Here is a 19,320-nt window from a genome sequence, read left to right as displayed (position 1 = left end):
AGAAAAGAGTGCTGAACCTGGGGGACTGTGAGGCCTATTAAGTAATTAGTTGAAGACCTACCTAACTAACAACATGGGCAGCCACTAAATAGTAATTTCTGTGATACCTAAAATACTGCTCTCAATATAAACAAATGGAAGAAGCCCCTTTCCGATCTTAACTTTAAAAGGACACTTACTTTTTAACAATTTTGTTGCGCTTGGCTTGTGAGAAGGTTTCAAGCTGAAGGAACTCATGGGTGAGAAATGCTACTGCCAAATGGAAGTAATTGTTCCAGAGCTGTTCAAAATTAATTGTGTGGGTAAAAGGAAATGAAAAATAACATTAATAAGGGTCATAATAAAATAATGTCACATGGTAAAGTCATTAACCAGGGATTAATGAAAGAACAAAATACACTCTACAAGATTTCTTTTTCTTGGGTGTTTATTATTCAACTCTAAGTTTTGAGACTTAATGTTAAGCTTTTTTAAAAAATTTAAATTATCATATTTTTCTTTACTCCTGGGATAAAGGAAAGCTGCTGCCAAGAAGTACATCTATTTATAGTACGTAGTTTGGCACTATGTTTCAAAAGCCCTACAAGTCTGCAAAACTTTTGAACTAGTAAACACTTTTAGGACTTTATCCTGACGAAATAACCATGAAATTTCTTTTTTTTTAGCTGGAGTCTCGCTCTGTCACCCAGGCTGGAGTGCAGTGTGCAATCTCAGCTCACTGCAGCCTCCACCTCCCAGGTTCAAGTGTTCTGCCTCAGCCTCCCGAGTATCTGGGATTATAGGTGTGCACCACCACGCCTGGCTAATTTTTGTATGGTTAGTAGAGATGAGGTTTTGCCATGTTGGCCAGGCTGGTCTTGAACTCCTGACCTCAGGTGATCTGCCCACCTTGGCCTCCCAAAATGCTGGGAATATAGGCATGAGCCACTGCGCCTGGCCAACCATGAATATTTTTAAAAATTTAAAGCAAGGAAGTCCATCACAGTGTTATTTAATATAATAGAAAATAGAAACAATCTAAATGTTCATAAGAAGAATTTGGTTAAATATGCCACGGACCAGGCATAGAAAAGACGGTATGCAGTCATTAAAAATAAGAAAATATTCGACATTATTGAAAAAATCATAGATCATTGAAAAAGGAAAATAGATTAACAGGGTACCAAAGAACTGCACAGCTCAATTCCATTTTGGCAAATATACATATACATACATACAATATATATTCATCTATATGCATATGCATCTCTGTGTGTGTATGTGTGTATACTTTCCTCTACTTACGAGTTTCAACTTTTAAAGTTCTGAGGCAGGAAAACAGGGCCTGGAGGCAGGGCACTGAAGGCCAATTCACACTAATTTCCTAGAACTGAATCAAAAGGAAAACGCCACCTCTCCACACCCAAGTAACAAAAGGATCAGAGGCTACCCGTTTGCACCATGTGGCAGATGAAAAGTTCAAAGTACCTCTGATTGGTCCCCTCCTGCAACTGGTGGGAGGGTCAAACTGGTCACAGGCTACTCCTTCATTTGCATAGGGTGTAACCAAGTAACCAATGGGAAACTTCTAGAGGGTATTTAAATGCCAGAAAATTCTGTAACCAGTGCTCTTGAGCTGCTTGCTTGAGCCCGCTCCCACTCTGTGGAATGTACTTTCATTTCAATAAATCTGGCTTTTATTGCTTCATTCTTTCCATTGCTTTGTTTGTGCATTTTGTTCAAAACGCCAAGAACCTGGACAATTTGTAGTCAAGGACCTCCACCGATAACAGTTCCACAGATACACACAAAGACAAAGAACACAGAAAGCACATCACCCAAAAATGCAGAGTGCCCTGGAAGGTGAGCTCCAGGAGAGCAAGGAACTTGTCTGCCTTCACCAGGGAAATATCCCTGTGCCCTGTACATATAAGTACTCTAACGTTTGCTAAATGGATGAATGGACACATGAATGAATGAATGAATGAATGAATGAAATGAATGAATGAAGATAGAGTTAGTGATCATCCGTTTTGCAATTCTTTTGGACTTTCAACAAACTGTGCATAAGAACTGTTCTTTAGAACCAAACTCATTTGTAGGTAGGAGAGTTACCTGTGTGCTTATTTGTAGCCATGTGTGTCTATGCGCATTTGTGTAAATACACACAGGGTCAACTCCAAATGTTTACAGTGACAAGGAGGACTATTTGTAGTTTTGATCTTTTACTATTACTCTTTAAGACTTTTTTTTATTTTTTTTTTTAACAGATGTTACCTTTATAGAAAAAAGAAACAACCTCTATTTTATTGTGTTTGGAGGACAGTGTGACGGGCATATGTGCTTTAGGAAACGAAAAAACACAGGAAAACCTTTTTCATGTGAAAATGGTGAAATCTGAGGAGACACTTTCCAAATTCATATAGTTCTCTTGCCATGGCCAAGAATTCCAGAAGGATGTAGGTGAGTCACATGCCTACCTGAAGTTCAAAGCTTGCCTGATCCATGAAGAATCTTGTGAGAACTTCAGCAAACTGATTTATAGCACGGAGAAAAACCCTGGGGAAGGAAAATACCAGGTAAAGGCAACTGTATGTCCTTTGAAACTTTTCCCCAACTATGTTAAAAACTGAACCAGAAAAAAAGGGAGCAAGATGGCCGAATAGGAACAGCTCCAGTCTCCAACTCCCAGCGCAAGCGACACAGAAGACCGGTGATTTCTGCATTTTCAACTGAGGTACTGGGGTCATCTCACTAGGGAGTGCCGGACAATCGGTGCTGGTCACCTGCTGCAGCCTGACCAGCGAGAGCTGAAGCAGGGCGAGGCATCGCCTCACCTGGAAGCGCAAGAGGGAAGGGAATCCGTTTTCCTAGCCAGGGGAACTGAGACACACAACACCTGGAAAATCGGGTAACTCCCACCCCAATAGTGCGCTTTCAGCAATCAGGCACATCAGGAGAATATATCCCACACCTGGCCGGGAGGGTCCCACGCCCACGGAGCCTCCCTCACTGCTAACTCAGCAGTCTGCGGCGATCTATCCGCAAGGCAGCAGCGAGGCTGGGGGAGGGGCGCCCGCCATTGCTGAGGCTTAAGTAGGTAAACAAAGCTGCTGGGAAGCTCGAACTGGGTGGAGCTCACAGCAGCTCAAGGAAGCCTGCCTGTCTCTGTAGACTCCACCTCTGGGGACAGCCCACAGCTGAAGTCCAATAGGGGAAACAGCGGGGGCCGGCGCAGACGCGAACGACTCTGTCTGACAGCTTTGGAGAGAGCCATGGATCTCCCAACGCGGAGGTGAGATCCGAGAACGGACAGACTGCCTGCTCAGGTGGGTCCCTGACCCCTGAGTAGCCTAGCTGGGAGACATCCCCCACTAGGGGCAGTCTGACACCCCCTCACAGGGTGGAGTCACCCCTGAGAGTAAACTTCCAAAGGAAGAATCAGACAGGTACACTCGCTGTTCAGCAATATTCTATCTTCGGCAACCTCTGCTGCTGATACCCAGGCAAACAGGGTCTGGAGTGGACCTCAAGCAATCTCCAACAGACCAACAGACAGTCCTTCTGACTGTCACACGGAAAACTACCAAACAGGAAGGACACCTATACCAAAACCCCATCAGTACGTCACCATCATCAAAGACCAGAGACAGATAAAACCACAAAGATGGGGAAGAAGCAGGGCAGAAAAGCTGGAAATTCAAAAAATAAGAGCGCATCTCCTCCTGCAAAGGAGCGCAGCCCATCGCCAGCAACGGATCAAAGCTGGTCAGAGAATGACTTTGACGAGATGAGAGAAGAAGGCTTCAGTCCATCAAACTTCTCAGAGCTAAAGGAGGAATTACGTACCCAGCGCAAAGAAACTAAAAATCTTGAAAAAAGAGTGGAAGAATTGACAGCTAGACTAATTAATGCAGAGAAGATCATAAACGAAATGACAGAGATGAAAATCATGACACGAGAAATACGTGACAAATGCACAAGCTTCAGTAACCGACTCGATCAACTGGAAGAAAGAGTATCAGCGATTGAGGATCAAATGAATGAAATGAAGCGAGAAGAGAAACCAAAAGAAAAAAGAAGAAAAAGAAATGAACAAAGCCTGCAAGAAGTATGGGATTATGTAAAAAGACCAAATCTACGTCTGATTGGGGTGCCTGAAAGTGAGGGGGAAAATGGAACCAAGTTGGAAAACACTCTTCAGGATATCATCCAGGAGAACTTCCCCAACCTAGTAGGGCAGGCCAACATTCAAATTCAGGAAATACAGAGAACACCACAAAGATACTCCTCCAGAAGAGCAACTCCAAGACACATAATTGCCAGATTCACCAAAGTTGAAATGAAGGAAAAAATCTTAAGGGCAGCCAGAGAGAAAGGTCGGGTAACCCACAAAGGGAAGCCCCTCAGACTAACAGGAGATCTCTCGGCAGAAACTCTACAAGCCAGAAGAGAGTGGGCGCCAATATTCAACGTTCTTAAAGAAAAGAATTTTCAACCCAGAATTTCATATCCAGCCAAACTAAGTTTCATAAGTGAAGGAGAAATAAAATCCTTTACAGATAAGCAAATGCTTAGAGATTTTGTCACCACCAGGCCTGCCTTACAAGAGACCCTGAAGGAAGCCCTAAACATGGAAAGGAACAACCGGTACCAGCCTTTGCAAAAACATGCCAAAATGTAAAGACCATCGAGGCTAGGAAGAAACTGCATCAACTAATGAGCAAAATAACCAGTTAATATCATAATGACAGGATCAAGTTCACACATAACAATATTAACCTTAAATGTCAATGGACTAAATGCTCCAATTAAAAGACACAGACTGGCAAACTGGATAAAGAGTCAAGACCCATCAGTCTGCTGTATTCAGGAGACCCATCTCACATGCAGAGACATACATAGGCTCAAAATAAAGGGATGGAGGAAGATCTACCAAGCAAATGGAGAACAAAAAAAAGCAGGGGTTGCAATCCTAGTCTCTGATAAAACAGACTTTAAACCATCAAAGATCAAAAGAGACAAAGAAGGCCATTACATAATGGTAAAGGGATCAATTCAACAGGAAGAGCTAACTCTCCTAAATATATATGCACCCAATACAGGAGCACCCAGATTCATAAAGCAAGTCCTTAGAGACCTACAAAGAGACTTAGACTCCCATACAATAATAATGGGAGACTTCAACACTCCACTGTCAACATTAGACAGATCAACGAGACAGAAAGTTAACAAGGATATCCAGGAATTGAACTCATCTCTGCACCAAGCGGACCTAATAGACATCTATAGAACTTTCCACCCCAAATCAACAGAATATACATTCTTCTCAGCACCACATCGCACTTATTCCAAAATTGACCACATAATTGGAAGTAAAGCACTCCTCAGCAAATGTAAAAGAACAGAAATTATAACAAACTGTCTCTCAGACCACAGTGCAATCAAACTAGAACTCAGGACTAAGAAACTCAATCAAAACCGCTCAACTACATGGAAACTGAACAACCTGCTCCTGAATGACTACTGGGTACATAACGAAATGAAAGCAGAAATAAAGATGTTCTTTGAAACCAATGAGAACAAAGATACAACATACCAGAATCTCTGGGACACATTTAAAGCAGTGTGTAGAGGGAAATTTATAGCACTAAATGCCCACAAGAGAAAGCAAGAAAGATCTAAAATTGACACTCTAACATCACAATTAAAAGAACTAGAGAGGCAAGAGCAAACACATTCAAAAGCTAGCAGAAGGCAAGAAATAACTAAGATCAGAGCAGAACTGAAGGAGATAGAGACACAAAAAAACCCTCCAAAAAATCAATGAATCCAGGAGTTGGTTTTTTGAAAAGATCAACAAAATTGACAGACCGCTAGCAAGACTAATAAAGAAGAAAAGAGAGAGGAATCAAATAGACGCAATAAAAAATGATAAAGGGGATATCACCACTGACCCCACAGAAATACAAACAACCATCAGAGAATACTATAAATGCCTCTACGCAAATCAACTAGAAAATCTAGAAGAAATGGATAATTTCCTGGACACTTACACTCTCCCAAGACTAAACCAGGAAGAAGTTGAATCCCTGAATAGACCAATAGCAGGCTCTGAAATTGAGGCAACAATTAATAGCCTACCCACCAAAAAAAGTCCAGGACCAGATGGATTCACAGCTGAATTCTACCAGAGGTACAAGGAGGAGCTGGTACCATTCCTTCTGAAACTATTCCAATCAATAGAAAAAGAGGGAATCCTCCCTAACTCTTTTTATGAGGCCAACATCATCCTGATACCAAAGCCTGGCAGAGACACAACAAAAAAAGAGAATTTTAGACCAATATCCCTGATGAACATCGATGCAAAAATTCTCAATAAAATACTGGCAAACCGGATTCAGCAGCACATCAAAAAGCTTATCCACCATGATCAAGTGGGCTTCATCCCTGGGATGCAAGGCTGGTTCAACATTCGCAAATCAATAAACGTAATCCAGCATATAAACAGAACCAAAGACAAGAACCACATGATTATCTCAATAGATGCAGAAAAGGCTTTTGACAAAATTCAACAGCCCTTTATGCTAAAAACACTCAATAAATTCGGTATTGATGGAACGTACCTCAAAATAATAAGAGCTATTTATGACAAACCCACAGCTAATATCATACTGAATGGGCAAAAACTGGAAAAATTCCCTTTGAAAACTGGCACAAGACAGGGATGCCCTCTCTCACCACTCCTATTCAACATAGTGTTGGAAGTTCTGGCTAGGGCAATCAGGCAAGAGAAAGAAATCAAGGGTATCCAGTTAGGAAAAGAAGAAGTCAAATTGTCCCTGTTTGCAGATGACATGATTGTATATTTAGAAAACCCCATTGTCTCAGCCCAAAATCTCCTTAAGCTGATAAGCAACTTCAGCAAAGTCTCAGGATACAAAATTAATGTGCAAAAATCACAAGCATTCTTATACACAGTAACAGACAAGCAGAGAGCCAAATCAGGAATGAACTTCCATTCACAATTGCTTCAAAGAGAATAAAATACCTAGGAATCCAGCTTACAAGAGATGTAAAGGACCTCTTCAAGGAGAACTACAAACCACTGCTCAGTGAAATCAAAGAGGACACAAACAAATGGAAGAACATACCATGCTCATGGATAGGAAGAATCAATATCGTGAAAATGGCCATACTGCCCAAGGTGATTTATAGATTCAATGCCATCCCCATCAAGCTACCAATGACTTTCTTCACAGAATTGGAAAAAACTGCTTTAAAGTTCATATGGAACCAAAAAAGAGCCCGCATTGCCAAGACAATCCTAAGTCAAAAGGACAAAGCTGGAGGCGTCACGCTACCTGACTTCAAACTATACTACAAGGCTACAGTAACCAAAACAGCATGGTACTGGTACCACAACAGAGATATAGACCAATGGAACAGAACAGAGTCCTCAGAAATAATACCACACATCTACAGCCATCTGATCTTTGACAAACCTGAGAGAAACAAGAAATGGGGAAAGGATTCCCTATTTAATAAATGGTGCTGGGAAAATTGGCTAGCCATAAGTAGAAAGCTGAAACTGGATCCTTTCCTTACCCCTTATACGAAGATTAATTCAAGATGGATTAGAGACTTAAATGTTAGACCTAATACCATAAAAACCCTAGAAGAAAATCTAGGTAGTACCATTCAGGACATAGGCATGGGCAAGGACTTCATGTCTAAAACACCAAAAGCAACGGCAGCAAAAGCCAAAATTGACAAATGGGATCTCATTAAACTAAAGAGCTTTTGCACAGCAAAAGAAACTACCATCAGAGTGAACAGGCAACCTACAGAATGGGAGAAAATTTTTGCAATCTACTCATCTGACAAAGGGCTAATATCCAGAATCTACAAAGAACTCAAACAAATATACAAGAAAAAAACAAACAACCCATCAAAAAGTGGGGAAAGGATATGAACAGACATTTCTCAAAAGAAGACATCCATACAGCCAACAGACACATGAAAAAATGCTCATCATCACTCGCCATCAGAGAAATGCAAATCAAAACCACAATGAGATACCATCTCACACCAGTTAGAATGGCAATCATTAAGAAGTCAGGAAACAACAGGTGTTGGAGAGGATGTGGAGAAATAGGAACACTTTTACACTGTTGGTGGGATTGTAAACTAGTTCAACCATTATGGAAAACAGTATGGCGATTCCTCAAGGATCTAGAACTAGATGTACCATATGACCCAGCCATCCCACTACTGGGTATATACCCAAAGGATTATAAATTACTCTACTACAAAGACACATGCACACGTATGTTTATTGCGGCACTATTCACATAGCAAAGACTTGGAATCAACCCAAATGTCCATCTGTGACAGACTGGATTAAGAAAATGTGGCACATATACACCATGGAATACTATGCAGCCATCAAAAAGGATGAGTTTGCGTCCTTTGTAGGGACATGGATGCAGCTGGAAACCATCATTCTTAGCAAACTATCACAAGAAGAGAAAACCAAACACCGCATGTTCTCACTCATAGGTGGGAACTGAACAATGAGATCACTTGGACTGGGGAAGGGGAACATCACACACTGGGGCCTATCATGGGGAGGGGGGAGGAGGGAGGATTGCATTGGGAGTTATACATGATATAAATGATGAATGATGGGTGCTGACGAGTTGATGGGTGCAGCACAGCAACATGGCATAAGTATACATATGTAACAAACCTGCACGTTATGCACATGTACCCTAGAACTTAAAGTATAATAATAAAAAAAAAAAAAAAAAAAAAAAAAACTAAACAAACCAAACCTGAACTTGGCATCTTAAGACCTCACAATCTAACAGTGTCCTTGTAGACCAACAGCACAATGCCATCCACAGATGGGGCACAGGAGCTCAGTTTACAGAACTAACGAGAAGAGTCACTCAGGGCCACATCCCAATTTAGGTAACTGAAGGTAGATCTGAGACTGCAAACCGGGACTCTTAAGCCTCCGAGCAGGGTAATATAGACTCTATTATGATGTTCTGTTTAAGCTTAGGGTTTCTGGAGAAATTTTTAAAAATCCAATCTGTACATAGCAGGGAAGGCTTCTGCTAATCAGGTATTAGAGTAGAATTACTCAGAATTGGATATCCTGTAGAGTTAACAATAATGCTTACAATAATGGTTTGCTTTATTTATCTCATTAAATTCTAACACTTTTAACATAATATATATTCAGTTCATTTCACTTTTGTTCAACAAGTATCTGTTGTGGGCCAGCAACTGCAAGGCACAGGCTCAGGTCTGTGTTGAAAGACACAGTTTCCGATCTTAAGAAATTTACAGCTTGGTCGGGGAAATTAACAACATGTACATCTATTATCCAACATAGAATCTGAAAACAATTCTATGAGGTTTGAATGGGGTATGGAAAATCAAGGAAAAAGAGAAGACATCCAGCTCAGAAAGGCTTCATCTGGAGGTGACTCTTGAGAAGAACCTTATGGAATGGCTGGAACGCTGACAACTGGAGGTTATGGGGAAGGCACTGCTGGTGGAAGACTGGTGTCAGGCAGAGCAGACCATGTGTGCAGGGACTGGGCAGAGGCCAGTTTGACTGGAGTACAGGTAGCATACACAGGGAAGTAGCAGAAGCGACTAGTTAGTTTGGCACTGTGTATCAAAAGTCCTGTAATTTCGCCAAACTTTGGAACTAGTAAATTATTTTAGGAGTGTATCCTGATAAAATAACCATGGATATCTGTAAATATGTAAAGCAAGGAAGGCCATCACGGTGCTATTTCACATAATAGAAAATGGAAAGAATCTAAATGTTCGTAAGAAGAATCTGGTTAAATACATCATGGACAGATCATAGAACGGACAGTATCAGGTGAACTCTGAATGTCAGGATGTCACAGGCCATGTGGAGCCACAGAAAGGTGCAGTGGAGAGTTGAGGATGACAATTACCGTGAGAGCACTGAAGAGACGATGCTAGAGAAGGGAGTAGAGACCCCGAGGTGGAGCAAAGGCAATTACCCTGGGAAAATCAAGATCATGAGCACATAAATTAGGACCTCTGGAGCAGGAAGATTCTCACTTTACAGATGATGGATTTGAGGCAAAGGGATTTAAAGACACTTCCCAAAGTTCACACAGCAGCCTCAGGTATTCAGACAAATGCCTCAGGGCCAGCCATTGGCTGTCTCACCTGTTCTGAGTCATATTCATCACCATCCAATCTTTGGCATAGACATTTTTTCCAATCAGGTCCTTGAACATGATAAAAGTTTCCATGAGGAAGTCCTGCGGAGAACAGAGGAGTGGTTGGGGGAAAACTGGGTTACATTCATAGTCTTTATTCTGGCATGTACACAAGCAGAACCACAACCTCAAAACAGGATGTTCCTAGTGCCACACTAACAGCCCATCTTTCAATGGTTTTAGGAATAACAAAGCATTCTTGCAGCTAGCTATGATGCGATTTGATTTTTATATTGTAGGACCCTATAAGGAAGATGAGGACAAAAAGAATCATCCACATTTTACAAATGGTACAACTGAGACGGAGAAAAACTAAAGGACTCGCTTAACCTCATTGAAAGTAGGAAGGAGGGTCAGGTGTGGTGGCTTACACCTGTAATCTCAGCACTTTGGGAGGCTGAGGTGGGCAGATCATAAGGTCAGGAGTTTGAGACCAGCCTGGCCAACTTGGTGAAATCCCATCTCTACCAAAAATACAAAAATTTGCCGGGCTTGGTGGTATATGCCTGTAGTGCCAGCTACTTGGGAGGCTGAGGCAGGAGTACTGCTTGAACCAGGGAGGCAGAGGTTGCAGTGAGCTGAGATTGTGCCATTACACTCCAGCCTGCATAGCAGAGTGAGACTCCGTCTCAAAAAAGAAAATGGGAAGGAGAAGAGTTGGATGAGAACTTGGGGCTTTGGACCCCAAGTTTGTAATCCTTATCTCTCTCATCCTCTGCTACCACAGGTTGTCAGAATGTGTCTCATGCACTTAAACATAATTCACCAACAATTGTGGGGAAATGGATACTTTTAACAGAGTTCAGTTCAATTCTCCTTTATTATGGTCAGAACAGGACACAGTGATACACACGAGAAGCAGAATCACGATTCTTCCTGCGCCAGGGACGTTATCATGTGCAGCCTGGAAGAAGGGTCTTAAATGGTCCTCCAAAAGGGATCATAACAGTGGCTGATGATGACTAATAACTAATCACTTAAGCATACAGAGCTCTTCTGCTCCAAAGGGGGCTGTGAGCAAAAACTAATTCAAAAATAGAACAATCAGAGTTGAAATCAAAGCTAAAATGTTTTGAAGGCATTTTTATTAGTTAGCTAAATTTAGACCTTTTCCACTGCAATTCCTGAAAGTCCTGTCCAGTTTCTCTGGCACTAACCTACAGAGTCCTGCCTGGACACTTGTCTGTTGTGCAGTAGTAAGAACACAGTATGTGAGAGGCAGGAGGAGGTCCAGGTCCTATTGCTAACCATATTTTTCTGAGACGCTGGTCAAGCTGGGTAACTTCCTATACTTTGGGTGCTGAACAACATGGGGAGTGACTCTCTCTGGCCAGCAAGTGTGTGTGTGCAACTGGATTTTCCCCTGGTTTTATGGTGAGTTAGACGTATCCACCCTCAATTCTGAAATCCTAGATGTAGTTAATGAATTCAAATTCGTTTCATCATATATTAATTTACTTATTTATTTATTTGGAGATGGAGTCTTGCTTTGTCGCCCGGGCTGGAGTGCAGTGGCACAATCTTGACTCACTGCAACCTCCACCTCATGGTTTCGAGCTATTCTACTGCCTCAGTCACCCCAGTAGCTGGGATTACAGGTGTCTGCCACCACTCCTGGCTAATTTTTTAAATTTTATTTGTAGTAGAGATGGGGTTTCACCACGTGGGCCAGGCTGGTCTCGAACTCCTGACTTCCAGCCTGTGATCCACCTGCCTCGGCCTCCCAAAGTGCTGAGACTGCAGGCATGAGTCACCACATCTGGCCTCATAATATATTTTAAGCGCTTCCACCAATTTATTAGCCATTCTGTTGACTTTTCTTTTAAATCCATAAGAATTCATGGTTTGTAAAGCAAGGATTCAATTTAGATACTTGTTATTTGCTTCAGATACAGACTTTCCATTTAACTCCTGGAAATCTAAATTAATGAGACAGCATGATAAAGGAAACTCACAGGGAATCCCAAAGCCTGGTTTTATCCACCACTTCCCAAGGGCCTTCATGTGGTTCACTCAGAAGGCAGCGTGAGGGACTGAAAGGCCACTGGGAGGCAAAGGCCTAGCTGTGCACCATAGCTTGGCCCCTGGGGACTACATTCAGGCAAGTTCCCTCATTTCTCCAGGCCTTAGTTCCCTCCTGGGGATAATGATCCTCTTCTAATTACATAATATAGCTGGAGGAGCTCACCATCATGCTGGTAAACAGGAGGTATGCCCCTTTTTTTCTTACTTAACAAAGGAGCCAAATTGTTAGGGTTTGAATTTAAAACTTCCCTATTTTGCCTGCTTTCTGAAGGAAATTTGCAACAAAAATCTCTAAAATTTTTATTGTTAATTTTACTTTATATAGCAATAATAAGACGGTGATTGTCACAAACAGCTAGTCCTCATAGGCATTAACTACATGCCAAGCTGCACTAAGCTGGGCATTTCCCACACATGGAGCCAAGCAACACTTAATTAACCCTCAAGGTGGGTACTATCTTGCAGAGGAGGAACCTGAAGCTCAGTGAGGTTAAACAGCTTGCCCCAAATTGCATACAAGGAAGTGGAATGGTCAGAATTCAAACTCAGAGCTGGGTGTTCTAAAGCCTGTGCTAATGCAGGTGCTACACCACCTTCCTGTAGAGAACACATGTCTACCCTTGGCCTTCCCCCTCCCCTCCTTTCCTCTCATCCTGGTCCTCTTGTGCCTGGTCTCCACAGGCATGTCTACGTATTGCTATGGTTCCTATGCCATGCTGCCTGCCATGATGTGGCCCAAGCAGAGACTCATGGAGACCTTCAGCTCAAGCCACGTGGTCTAACACGGATTTGAGAGTCTACCATTGGGCCAACGAATACTAACAAACAGCACTTTCCCTCCAATTCCTTGTATGTTTGTCCATCATGTGGGCATGGCAGAAAGGTGGGTAGTGGGCATGGCAGAAGGGTGGATAACAGGCAAGGAGGGAGCTGCGAATGCATGGGGGAACTGGCCTCCTAGTCAGCATGACAGAGGCAGAAAGTGGAAAATCTAGAACAAAGAGACTGGAATATGCACAGATGATGGGAAGGTATCCAAAGACTAGTGTCAATATGACACCAGTGTGCTAATCCAGCGGCATATCCTGTCCACTGCTCTGCAAAGTCTAACAACGCCTTCATGGACATCTGAAGGGCCACTAACAATCCCCTGAAGGGAAGGTACAGAGAAGCCACAGCCAGAGGCCTAACTCAGCCTCTTAGGTGAGGGCTTCATAGCAACTATGAGAACAATTTTCCTGCTTAAAACAATAGAGAACAAAATATTTTCATCTGAAGATAACTTACAAATGCTGTAAAGCAGGAGTCCCAACCTTTTTGGCACCACGTTTCAGGAAAGACAATTTTCCCATGAACGGGGGCAGGAATGGTTTTGGGATGAAACTGTTCCACCTCAGATCATCAGGCACTGGTGAGATTCACATAAGGAGATGGCAACCTAGATTCCTCGCATGTGCAGTTAACAACAGGATTCAACTCCTATGAGAATCGAATGCCTCCGCTGATCTGACAGGAGGTGGAGCTCAGGAGTTAATGCTCGCTGGCCCACTGCTCACGTCCTGCTGTGCGGCCAGGTTCCTAAAAGGCCATGGACAGGTTGTAAAGGGCAGGGATTGCTTCTTTTTGTTGCCCTCTCCAAAATGATGGTATCAACCACGTCTTAGGAGACTTTGCACACCCCTCCCTTCTAAAATCCTTGCCATGACATGAGTAGTTACTGTACCATGTATGAAATCCTGTTTTCAGAGCAAAAAACATCTCCCAAATATTGCTAAACAAGGGCTCTCTCTAAATCCAAGAAAGATTAAGGTGTGCGATAACCTCTTGGTATATGTGTTGTCCTCTTTTTCAAATCCTATCAAAGAGAGAAAGTAGGAATTAGCTCTCTCCTTTCTGTAACCACTGTGGACAGCCACACAGCACTGGAGGTGGGTGGGAAGAGAAGCCTGGACTCCTGATGCGCAGCGTCAGCCATTTTTTTAAACCAAATATAAGAAGTCTTCAGGTTACCAAGACCAGTAAAGGCAACTTACAATGATGTCTTGTCTGGTTTTGAAAGTACTGATGTAGTGGCTATAGTGGCTGTTGTCCATTTGCTGCAGGATGGCAATCATGCAAGCCACAAAACTCCCCTGGAAGGAAAAGGAAAGCACAAATCCAAGACTCCTTAGACCACCAACTGTCAAAAACACAATGTGAGCCCCATGAACTTGGCTTTTTCCACCCAACAAGCCATGCAGGTACTTCACCACACTGGAAACACGCTGCATTCTATAGGTCCAAAGGCCACGTGCTTTGCAGTTTCTGCTTCAAACTACCTCCTTCCAGGTATGAGTGAAGGACTCCCATTAACAGCTAGGAAGTGTGGAATCCTATAGACAGGACACCTCAATGAGATTACCAGTGAAGATGTAATAACTTGTGGGGCTTTGGGTTTCTTGTTGAGACAGAGCTGTAGCATAGAATTCCATGGAGAAATGTCCGAAATACTCAGATTAGTTAAACAAATCTTAATGGGGAGGAAGGTTAGCAGGAAAAGAGGTGGCAACACTGAGCATGGAGGAGAGGAGGGCAAGGGATGATGATGAAAACTCCCTGCTAGAATACCTGTGATATGGTTTGGCTGTGTCTCCACCCAAATCTCATCTTGAATTGTAGTTCCCATTATCCCCATGTGTTGTGGGAGGTAACTTAATGGTGGGAATGGTTACACTCATGCTAGTCTCGTGAGAGTGAGTTCTCACGAGATCTGATGGTTTTACAAGGGGGTTTTCCCCCTTTTGCTTGGCATTTCTGGCTGCTGCCATGTGAAGAAGGATATGTTTGCTTCCTCTTCCGCCATGATTGTAAGTTTCCTGAGGTCTCCCCAGCAATGCTGAACTGTGAGTCAATTAAACCTCTTTCCTTGATAAACTACTCAGATTTATCAACTACCCAGTCTCAGGTATGTTTCTATTAGCAGCATGAGAACGGACTAATACCACCTGATACCATTTCTCCAACTCCAGAGCCCATCAGCCAGTTGTTCCAATATACTATCCACATGAATTGTGACCCTGACTTGAAAATAAAAAATTAGTAACTAGATGATTAATTAACATTGCTTCCATTTGTGAGTTCGGGAATTACATATTCAAGGTGCTATCCCCTAGACCAAAAAAATGTGAATTATAGACTTAGTTTTATAGACAGGGAGTAAAGATCCAGGGGTGCTAACCTTCTGTATTCATGCAGTTATGAAAATAACACAAAGGAATTTAGCACAGGAGAGATGAACATACAGCTGTTTCTAAAACAGAGAGAAAGTTTCCCCAAGCAGAACAACGAAAGACTGTCTGTGTCTATCTCTCACTGAATGCATTCCTTAGACTGTTTCTTTTGTTTTAAAAAGTTTATATTTTAGGCCTGGTGGCATGGTTCACACCTGTCATCCCAGCACTTTGGGAGGCCAAGGCAGGCAGATCACTTGAGGTCAGGAGTTTGAGACCAGACTGGCCAACATGGTGAAACCCCATCTCTACTAAAAATACAAAAATCAGCCAGGCATGGCGGCAGGCACCTATAATCCCAGCTACTTGGGAGGCTGAGGCAGGAAAATTGCTTGAACTTGGGAGGCAGACATGCAGTGAGCCGAGATTGCACCACTGCACTCCAGCCTGGGTGACAGCCAGAGCCTGTCTCAAAAAAACAAAACAAAACAAAAAAAAGGTTTATTTTTTCAATTACAAAGCAGTGTAAATTTATTGTACTATATATTGCCAAATTATCATATAGCTTGTTTTCCCAACAGTGTCTAACACAATTTGTTTCTCCAAGACCTTGCCTATTCTGGGTATTAGAGGTTTACTTAATCTCACTTCGCATTTTCATTTCCTTTTCTCTAAATTAAACAGTGTGTCCACGAACTTTTTGGCCATTTAGCTTTCTCATGTTGCTGTTTGCACCCATTCTTTACTCATTTTTCTATTAAAACAATATCTTTGCTTAGTGGCTTATAATAGCTTTTGTATATTAAGTTTATTAGCCACCTGTCACCTATGTTACAAAAATTTTTTAAGTTTGGGGCTTAACTTTTAATTTGCATACACACACACACACACACACACACATATATCTTCATATATAGGGATTTAAAATTTTACCTAGTAAAATCGATTTTTTCTTGTATTTTAACTACAAAATCCATGAATCCTGTTCCTCCTCAAATCAGTAATCTATTATTTTATTCTAGCGCTTTATGATGTAATTTTTTTAATTGAATACTTCATTCTACCTGACATTTATTTTGTGGGTAGAGCATGAAGTTGAACAAATTTTTTCCAAATTGTTAACTAATTTTCTTTTTCTTTGTTTGAGACGGGGTCTCATTCTGTCACCCAGGCTACAGTGCAGTGGCGATCATGGTTGACTGTAGCTTTGACTTCCCCGGGGCTCAAGCAATCCTCACATCTCAGCCTCCTGAGTAGTTGGGATTACAGGCGTATGTCACCATGCCTGGCTAATTTTTGTGTATTTTTTTTGAGACAGGCTCTTGCAATGTTTCTCAGGCTGGTCTCCAACTCCTGGGCTCAAGCCATCTGCTAGGTTCAGCCTCCTGACGTGCTGGGATCACAGGCATGAGACACCGCACCCAGCCCCAAATTGTTAACTAATGTTCTAAACGTTTACTAAAAACCTTCATTTTCTCTTTTGAAAGGTAACGAAATATTCATATGATTCAAAATTTCCTTTTCACTTATCATGGTTCTGTTCTGCTGATATGTGTCCTCTAAGTCTGACAGGCAAGCTCTCCATTATTACGTTTATTTTTTTTTTTTTTTTACGAGACGGAGTCTTGCTCTGTCACCAGGCTGGAGCGCAGTGGCATGATCTCAGCTCACTACAATCTCCACCTCCTAGGTTCAAGTGATTCCCCCTGCCTCAGACTCCCAAGTAGTTGGGACTACAGACATGCATCACCACAACCGGCTAATTTTTTTTTTTTTTTTTTGTATTTTAGTAGAGACAGGGTTTCACCACATTGGCCAGGGTGGTCTTGATCTCCTGACCTTGTGATCTGCCCACCTCAGTCTCCCAAAGTGCTGGGATTGCAGGCACGAGCCACCATGCCAGGCCTCGTTATTATTTCTATTTGGCTATTTATTTGTAACTAGTACTTATTCTTACTCTGACATTTTTGTGACTAAATTAGATAGACTTTCTCATTTATAATCTCTAAATAGCTTCTGTCGTTAAAGAACGGGCATTAAATATCATTTATTTTATAACAGGTTAGAGGCTGGGTGCAGTGGCTCATACCTGTAATCCCAGCACTTTAGGATGCTAAGGCGGGTGGATCATTTGAGGTCAGGAGTTCAAGACTAGCCCGGCCAACATGGCAAAACCTCGTCTCTACTAAAAATACAAAAATTAGCTGGGTGTCAGGGCACACACTTGTAACCCCAGCTACTTGGGAGGCTGAGGTAGGACAATCACTTGAACCTGGGAGGTGGAGGTCGCAGTGAACGACCTCTACAAAAAAACTGAAAGTTAGCCAGGCATGGTGGCATGTGCCTGTAGTCCCAGCTGCTTAGGAGGATGAGGCAGGAGGCTTGCTTAGACTCAGGAGATTGAGGCTGCAGTGAGCTGTGAAGGTGCCACTATACTTCACCCTGGTGACAGAGAACCTGTCTCTATTTAGAAAAAACAAAAGGTATTTAATTTCAACAAAAGGTATTCATTTCCTAATCATCTTATTTAAAGCTCTGACTCCCCCACCCTCACTTCCCTTAACCTGCTAATTCTTTTTCCTCTATAGCGCCTGTTGTCTCCTAACACTACGTAGTTTACTTTGCTGTAACTGCTGTCATTATTGTTGAAATGTCAGCTCCTCAAAGGCAGTGATTTTTCTGTTGTGTTCATGGGTACATCTTCAGTGTCCAGAGCAGTGCCTGTTTTACGGCAGTTTTTACATACCTATTTGTGAAATAAATGAATTTTTTTAATCTGACAGGAATTTGGAATAATTCTTTTCCTATGACCTCTAATTAAAATCTAACCATAGCTTTTAATATAGCAAGTAAAAGATGCTTCACTTTAATGACGACACCACTGAGTCTTTCCACAGCTACCCCTGGTCTCTCATAGTTGTTACCTGGCGTCTATTTAGATAGAGTACACAGAAAACAAGAGGCCAGAGCAACACTGGCCTTTCCACAAGCATGCTGACCACACGCTCTTTAAAATGTTTGGTTTTGTTCCTTGAATCAAAGGGGCTGGGTGGTTCATACTGGATCATTTTCTTTCTTTCTTTCTTTCTTTACAAGGCAGGCTATTGCTCTATTGTCCAGGCTGGAGTGCAGTGACACAATCACAGCTCACTGCAGCCTCAGCGTCCCACGTTCAAGTGATCCTCCCACCTTAGCCTCCTGAGATCAGGGTGCCAGCATGGTACCTGATCCACAGGCACAGGCACACGCCACCACCACACCCAGCTAATTTTTTAAATTTTTTGTAGAGATGGGGTCTCACTATATTGCCTAGGCTGGATTATTTTCTCTCAATAGAAAATCCATGTCAGAATCAAGATCTGCTCAAGGTTATAACCAATAACCCATGATGTGAGAGGCCCACGTGAAGAACAGCCTCAAGCCACTTGCCCCGAAGGCTTCCCGATAGGCCGTGGGGACAGAGAAGCAGCAGCAGCCGTGGGATCCACCAAAGAGATACTCACGATGTGGGGAGACTGCCGGCTCATCCCAATCACTGTCCGGTTGATCCTTCTCAGCAGCCGTTCCATTATAAGCTGAATGTGCATCGCAGTCGTGCCCTGTGGGAACACAGGATTTGATTCCATTCCTTCCGACTCAGTTTCACTTCACTTCACTTTTCTTTTTTTTTTTTTTTTTTTTTTTGAGACGGAGTCTCGCTCTGTCGCCCAGGCTGCAGTGCAGTGGCCGGATCTCAGCTCACTGCAAGCTCCGCCTCCTGGGTTTACGCCATTCTCCTGCCTCAGCCTCCCGAGTAGCTGGGACTACAGGCGCCCGCCACCTCGCCC

General features: G+C 42.5%; 1 protein-coding gene across 2 annotated transcripts in view; it reads right to left on the bottom strand.

Annotated features, from left to right (window-relative positions):
- Positions 1-19,320, bottom strand: part of DOCK5 (dedicator of cytokinesis 5) — a 241,877-nt gene that overhangs the window by 45,841 nt on the left and 176,716 nt on the right. For both annotated transcript variants that reach the window (XM_033228969.1, XM_033228960.1), the window contains exons 27-31: positions 18,997-19,092; positions 14,318-14,416; positions 10,207-10,301; positions 2,460-2,538; positions 180-280 (exon numbers count right to left, since the gene is read on the bottom strand). In XM_033228969.1, the coding sequence (XP_033084860.1) occupies positions 180-280; positions 2,460-2,538; positions 10,207-10,301; positions 14,318-14,416; positions 18,997-19,092 (470 nt within the window). The remainder of the gene's footprint in view (positions 1-179; positions 281-2,459; positions 2,539-10,206; positions 10,302-14,317; positions 14,417-18,996; positions 19,093-19,320) is intronic.

Source organism: Trachypithecus francoisi, unplaced genomic scaffold (genome assembly GCF_009764315.1).
Source record: "Trachypithecus francoisi isolate TF-2019V2 unplaced genomic scaffold, Tfra_2.0 Contig01440, whole genome shotgun sequence".
NCBI lineage: Eukaryota > Metazoa > Chordata > Mammalia > Primates > Cercopithecidae > Trachypithecus > Trachypithecus francoisi.
Note: the sequence above shows the minus strand (reverse complement) of the source record. Positions and strands in the feature narration are given on the sequence as shown.